The 7,813-nt window shown below is 39.1% G+C and overlaps 1 protein-coding gene across 1 annotated transcript; it reads left to right on the forward strand.

Moving 5' to 3' along the window:
- The first annotated feature begins 260 nt into the window (after positions 1 to 260).
- chchd1 (coiled-coil-helix-coiled-coil-helix domain containing 1) lies at positions 261 to 5,419 on the forward strand. The gene is made up of 3 exons (XM_060924824.1): positions 261 to 534; positions 4,283 to 4,401; positions 4,923 to 5,419. The coding sequence occupies exons 1-3, from the start codon at positions 402 to 404 to the stop codon at positions 5,022 to 5,024; spliced, it is 354 nt and encodes a 117-aa protein (XP_060780807.1). The 5' UTR covers positions 261 to 401; the 3' UTR covers positions 5,025 to 5,419.
- Positions 5,420 to 7,813: the final 2,394 nt, after the last annotated feature.

Genomic DNA, 7,813 nt, shown 5'->3' on the forward strand with positions numbered 1-7,813 from the left:
GATCAGGCAGCCTAATGCTTGTTTGTTTGTTTGTTTGTTTGTTTGTTTGTTTTTATAATCATCAGACAACACATGAAAATAACTGAACACGAAATGATTCCAAATAGAAAGAAACGTAACTACCCACTTATATGTTATCATACTGTGAGTGAAGTGTTACAAATTTGAGTTCAAAATCCAACCCTACATTTGCGGCATGTTTACGACAGTGCCGTTAAGCGTAACCATAACGACTGTTTAAGACTCGCTTTCCGGTAAAAATGGCGACCTTCATAGGACGTGAGTGAATAGGTTTAGCTTATAGCTAAACTAGATATAGTCGTTTGATTGGCTGAGTGTATCTTTCTTTTTGTGACTTATGTTAGTTGTTATTGTATATTAATTTTAAAAAATTAACGGCAATGCAGAGTGGATGTGTGATTCAGGAAAAGGTGGCCAGGTTGTTGAGTAAAGAGCGTGGAAAGCCCGTCCTCAAACCCAACAAGCCTCTGGCTCTTAAAAACGAAGTCGCTAACCGCAAGCCGAAAAAAGGAGGTAAGAATTTTTATTATTATTATTTGCTAGTACTTTTATTTGTTTATGCAGTGGTCTGAGAGTCCCCTGGGCCGTTTAAACTGATTTGGTGAATTTAATGGTTGCTGTAATCGTCGATATCAAATGCGCTGAACCATCAGTACAGCATCGATACCCAAATATTACAAACATCATATTCTACTTAGCTTTTTTTTTTTCATTATTTCATTATAATACTGTTCAGTTATCTCCTCATTCGGAGTAAAGTCGGGATTGAACATTAACCAGCATTTTTGCAGGTTATTTTAACAGACAACTAAAAAAAAGTGATGACTAGGGAGGCACCAGTGCCAATTTTCTGTGTGTATTTTTTATATAGAATTTAGAATTTTCTAGATTTCCGCATAAATATGACCTAAAACATCAGATTTTCACACAAGTCCTAAAAGTAGATAGAGAACCCAGTTAAACAAATGAGACAAAATATTATACTTGGTCATTTATTTATTGAGAAAAATGATCCAATATTACATATCTGTGAGTGGCAAAAGTATGTGAACCTCTAGGATTAGCAGTTAATTTGAAGGTGAAATTAGAGTCAGGTGTTTTCAATCAGTGGGATGACAATCAGGTGTGAGTGGGCACCCTGTTTTATTTAAAGAACAGGGATCTATCAAAGTCTGATCTTCACAACACATGTTTGTGGAAGTGTGTTATAGCACGAACAAAGGAGATTTCTGAGGACCTCAGAAAAAGCGTTGTTGATGCTCATCAGGCTGGAAAAGGTTACAAAACCATCTCTAAAGAGTTTGGACTCCTCCAATCCACAGTCAGACAGATTGTGTACAAATGGAGGAAATTCAAGACCATTGTTACCCTCCCCAGGAGTGGTCAACCAACAAAGATCACTCCAAGAGCAAGGCGTGTAATAGTTGGCGAGGTCACAAAGGACCCCAGGGTAACTTCTAAGCAACTGAAGGTCTCTCTCACATTAACATTAACCAATGTTCATGAGTCCACCATCAGGAGAACACTGAACAACAATGGTGTGCATGGCAGGGTTGCAAGGAGAAAGCCACTGCTCTCCAAAAAGAACATTGCTGCTCGTCTGCAGTTTGCTAAAGATTGCAGTTATTGCTCCACAAGGGGGTCACACCAGATACTGAAACCAAAGGTTCACATACTTTTGCCACTCACAGATGTGTAATATTGGATCATTTTCCTCAATAAATAAATGACCAGGTATAATATTTTTGTCGCATTTGTTTAACTGGGTTCTCTTTATCTACTTTTAGGACTTGTGTGAAAATCTGATCATGTTTTAGGTCATATTTATGCAGAAATATATTTAAAAAATTATATATATATATATATATATATATATATATATATATATATATATATATATAAATAAATATTACAACCCCGATTCCAAAAAAAGTTGGGACAAAGTATAAATTGTAAATAAAAACAGAATACATTAATTTACAAATCTCAAAAACTGATATTGTATTCGCAATAGAACATAGACAACATATCAAATGTCGAAAGTGAGACATTTTGAAATTTCATGCCAAATATTGGCTCATTTGAAATTTCATGACAGCAACACATCTCAAAAAAGTTGGGACAGGGGCAATAAGAGGCTGGAAAAGTTAAAGGTACAAAAAAGGAACAGCTGGAGGACCAAATTGCAACTCATTAGGTCAATTGGCAATAGGTCATTAACATGACTGGGTATAAAAAGAGCATCTTGGAGTGGCAGCGGCTCTCAGAAGTAAAGATGGGAAGAGGATCATCAATCCCCCTAATTCTGCACCGACAAATAGTGGAGCAATATCAGAAAGGAGTTCGACAGTGTAAAATTGCAAAGAGTTTGAACATATCATCATCTACAGTGCATAATATCATCAAAAGATTCAGAGAATCTGGAAGAATCTCTGTGCGTAAGGGTCAAGGCCGGAAAACCATACTGGGTGCCCGTGATCTTCGGGCCCTTAGACGGCACTGCATCACATACAGGCATGCTTCTGTATTGGAAATCACAAAATGGGCTCAGGAATATTTCCAGAGAACATTATCTGTGAACACAATTCACCGTGCCATCCGCCGTTGCCAGCTAAAACTCTATAGTTCGAAGAAGAAGCCGTATCTAAACACAATCCAGAAGCGCAGACGTCTTCTCTGGGCCAAGGCTCATTTAAAATGAACTGTGGCAAAGTGGAAAACTGTTCTGTGGTCAGACGAATCAAAATTTGAAGTTCTTTATGAAAATCAGGGGCGTCGTGTCATTCGGACTAAAGAGGAAAAGGACGACCCAAGTTGTTATCAGCGCTCAGTTCAGAAGCCTGCATCTCTGATGGTATGGGGTTGCGTTAGTGCATGTAGCATGGGCAGCTTACACATCTGGAAAGACACCATCAATGCTGAAAGGTATATCCAGGTTCTAGAGCAACATGTGCTCCCATCCAGACGACGTCTCTTTCAGGGAAGACCTTGCATTTTCCAACATGACAATGCCAAACCACATACTGCATCAATTACAGCATCATGGCTGCATAGAAGAAGGGTCCAGGTACTGAACTGGCCAGCCTGCAGTCCAGATCTTTCACCCACGGAAAACGTTTGGCGCATCATAAAACGGAAGATACGACAAAAAAGACCTAAGACAGTTGAGCAACTAGAATCCTACATTAGACAAGAATGGGTTAACATTCCTATCCCTAAACTTGAGCAACTTGTCTCCTCAGTCCCCAGACGTTTACAGACTGTTGTAAAGAGAAAAGGGGATGTCTCACAGTGGTAAACATGGCCTTGTCCCAACTTTTTTGAGATGATGATGTCATGAAATTTAAAATCACCTAATTTTTCTCTTTAAATGATGCATTTTCTCAGTGTAAACATTTGATATGTCATCATATGTTGTATTCTGAATACAATATGGAATTTTGAAACTTCCACATCATTGCATTCCGTTTTTATTTACAATTTGCACTTTCTCCCAACTTTTTTGGAATCGGGGTTGTAGGTTCTTTTCCAATCAGATGTGCTAATTTCTTATCTAGTCCTTAGGTTGGAGACATCCCATATGTAGCCATGAGGCATGAATGAGAACGATCATACTGGAAATCTTGTGACTTTTCCCCAAAGTGCATATCGTTGTCGTCATCATCCAGTGTCCGCAGCACTGCTGGACAACAAGGGAGATCAGCATGAGCAGTGACACTCATCAGTACAAGGATTCAGGAAATCAATGATTTCTTTGATGTTTAGAGAAAGGATTCAAGTAAAACTGCAAGGAACCTACTGATGCCCTGTGATATTCAAGAGCATTTCTAGAATGCATGGGGTGTTCAGGGGAAAGTGTGTTCATTTTAAAGACTGGTATGGGTCACCTTGCGGTTATGAATGTAAACCTTAACGATCGACTGATCAGATCTGATTTAAAAAAAAAAATAAAATTTTCAAATATGCTTGTCATATGAACATTGCCTTAGTATAAAACCATATTCAATACTGATCTGATAATGACTTTCTCACAGTAACCCAGGGTGGTGTTCTTTGCATGCCATATGTACATAGGGGAAACGTCAAATACAGGGTTGCCGGAGGTCAGGGAATTTTTGAGCCCAACTGCACTTCAAAAACTCAAAAGAAATTTCATGTGCTTGATCCATGTTGACTGATGAACATAAATTTTAGAAGATACTGTATGTTGCATTTTTTTTATATGTTTATTACACATTGCGCATGCTTATTGTTCTTGCAGAGGCCTCCTGTGTGACAGAGATGGCATTAGTGATGGCCTGCTGGAAGCAGAATGACTTCAACACCAAACTCTGCTCTAACGAAATTGACGTGTTCTACAGATGTATACAGAAAGCGCAGGTAAACTAATGCTGTCGGAAAATTCCTGAAAAACCCTGCATGCCGATTTAGGTCAGCAGCGTTCTGACATTCATTAAATATGCCGCAAAGGGAGACATGGGAACGGGTAATTAGGAAGAGTGGCTAGTGTAATTTGTTTCCTGCTTTGGGAGGAGTCATAACAAACAGTGAAGTGAAACAAGCTAATGTTTCCTGCCTGTTCTTCAGTCTCTCTTCTTGTTGTGTCTCTGTCCATTTTGCCTAATCAATGTTCATGACCTGTTGTCTGTTTTGAATGATGATTCAGCAATGTCAGATCTTATAAAGCAGGTATAAGTTCACATTTTATGGTTAGAGACACTATAAGATCATTGAGCAAGGCTGTAAACCCTGCTCAGGTATATGCAATACTTTAAAATGTATTCTACTGTATTTGTTCTCTTATGTATAACAGAACATATGGTAACTCGGATGCATAAGACTCAGATGTACTGACGACTTCTACATGGTGCTGACTTTGTTTCTAATTTAATCTCTTACAGGCAGAAGCACGCAACCAAATGAAGCAACAAACCCTTTCCCAGGGTGGACGGCTTTTACCAAAACAGGCCACCAAGCTGTTGAAGCGGTACCCCAATTTGTGAGAGTCTGGCACTGGCAGTGATTTGTGAGCGAGTGACATGGGCATGAATCAACAACAACAACACCGGACTGATAGAGACATGGTTTTGGGTGTGGCCGTTAGACGCACACAGCTCATTTGCCACTTCAAAGCTGTTGGTCTTGTATTTAATCATATCGTCATCAGCAGCAGATCATGGCAAAGCAAAGGAGCTGCTTTTATAAGATTGTGGATGCAGTTTAATATTTGAGTAGATCACTCTAATTCACCCTGTGAAAGCAGGAATAAAGCAAGTCACCTTGTCATCTCTCTGATTAGAAAAAAGCAGCAGCTCACACTGTGTAATGTTTGAAAGTTTATTTGTTGAAATATTATTGTGAATGTTGATGTCATAAAATGATTTCCCTAACAACTTAATTTTGTGTAATTGCTGTTCTGGTTTTTTTTATCACAACCACTAAATTACCGGTCATCCTGCAGTCAGTTTAGTCAGTAATCTTACGCTTTGTTCCAGTAGTGTGTGATGTGGAAACAGACGTCTGGTCAGCAACACTTAGTGGATAGGGTTACATACCAGGGCATAAAGCTATCAGCTGTAGCCCTGGAGACTGCTGATGCTGATTTAATGACTTGAGTGTTGTTTGTATTTTCCATTACACATTCGCGCTCTTGAATATAGCAGCTCATAACAATATATCAAGCAACTTAATTGGGTGATGTAGCTGTGCTATTTTTAATTTAACCTTGATTTAACCTTCACTGCCTAACCGGGTTCATAAATGCAGCTGGAACAGTGCCATCCACCATTTCCTCACTTTTTATCTGGCTCACTGTGAATAACGTGACTAGACTCCAAAAGGAAGTTCTGTCTGATACAACAATGCATTCTGAGCCTTCTGAAGTACTAATGAAATTATCAACTTTAAGATTCAGTACTGATCAAAGAGCACAGTACTACTAAATATATTCTATGCGCTGGAGCATGAATGCAGTGTGTAGAGTCTCGGGCACAAAGCTGCCTATAATAGTGACTTTTTAATCTCCTGTGGGCTGTTTTATATGCTGCGTAATATGCGAATCTTGGTAGAATTAAACCACGGGACACCAGTACAGGATATCATGGTCTGATGATGGGCAATGCAGCCACTCCTTAGAAGATAACAGAATTCAATGCTTTTATCATGCTTTGATGCCTGCTATAATTAAGATTTTTATGAAAGAAAGCAGAATTGTTTTGCTAAACCGTGAGAAAACCTAGCACGATAAGATGGAGATCTTGTAAACAAATTGGCCTTTAATGTGTGTAGATCCTCCTGCTTTTTGAGAATGAGAGAGAGATTTAAAACAAGCGGTTAGTAGTCAAATAGTAGATATCCTCAACAACCCCAAATTGGAAAAATTTGGGACAGTTGGGAAAATGCAAATGAAAAAAGAAAGCAGTGATTTTTTTAAATTTTACCTTGATTTGTATTTCATTGCAGACATTATGAACCTATGATATTTCATGTTTTGGCTGGTCAACTTCTTTTCATTTGTTAATATACATCCATTCCTGCATTCCAGACCTGCAACACATTCTAAAAAAAAAACAGTTTGGATGGAGGCAATTTAAAGCTAGTAACGAGGTAAAGCAATTAAATAATGATGTGATTTGAAGCAGATGATGTCAACAGGTTATGGTCATGATTTTGTACAAAATCAGTATCCAGGAAAGGCCTAGTCTTTGAGGAGCAAGGATGGGCTGAGGATTTTCAGTTTGGAAACAAATACATGAGAAAATTATTGGACTTACTAAACACAATCTTTCGATTACGTTCATTATGTCTTATATTAAATATAGTTAGCTTTTGTTTTTTTCTTTTTTATCAGACATCTAATTTTTGGGTTTGTTTACCTGACATATTTCGACGTACAACTTCCGTCTTCCTCAGAGTGTCACTGGATGTTATTGGTGACGCATCTTTTATCAGCTGCTGTTTCTGAAGGCGTGGCCTTCCTGTCTGGTTTGACAGGTCGGTCACGCCTTATACTGTCTGTTCGTCCCCTGCAAGATGTCACTCCAGGTATGGGAGAGCATGTATGCTCCCTCATCCCGGTTGATGGTCCTCGGGCTTCGCTTACGGATCTCCATGGCCTCCCTGATCCAGCGCTGATGTTTGTTATCTTCTGTGCGGATGACTCTGACCTGTCAAACCAGACAGGAAGGCCACGCCTTCAGAAACAGCAGCTGATAAAAGATGCGTCACCAATAACATCCGGTGACACTCTGAGGAAGACGGAAGTTGTACGTCGAAACATGTCAGGTAAACAAACCCAAAAATTAGATGTCTGATAAAAAAGAAAAAAAAAAAAACTTACTAAACACAATGTTCCTCAAAGAAAGATATGAAGGGATTTGGATATTTCTACATTTCTGAAGCTGAACACCTGTGATCTCTGATCCCTCAGACGGTACTGCAGCAAGAACCATCATTCATCTATAGCTGATATAATCATATGGGCTCAGGATTATGTTGGCAAACCTTTGTCAAGCACTACAATACACAGTTACATCCACAAATGCCAGTTAAAACTTTACCGTGCCTGATATTAACTGTGTCCAGAAGCGCCGTCAACTTCTCTGGGCTCGAAGGCATCTGGGATGGACCATCACACAGTGGAAACGTATATTGTGGTCAGACGAATCAGTATTGCAGGTCTTTTTTTTTTTTTTTGGAAGAAATTGATGCAGTGTGCTCTGGACCAAATACCATGAGAACCATCCAGACTGTTACCAGCAACAAGTCCAAAAACCAGAGTGTGTCATGGTAT

Source organism: Neoarius graeffei, chromosome 7 (assembly GCF_027579695.1).
Source record: "Neoarius graeffei isolate fNeoGra1 chromosome 7, fNeoGra1.pri, whole genome shotgun sequence".
Classification (NCBI taxonomy): Eukaryota; Metazoa; Chordata; class Actinopteri; order Siluriformes; family Ariidae; genus Neoarius; species Neoarius graeffei.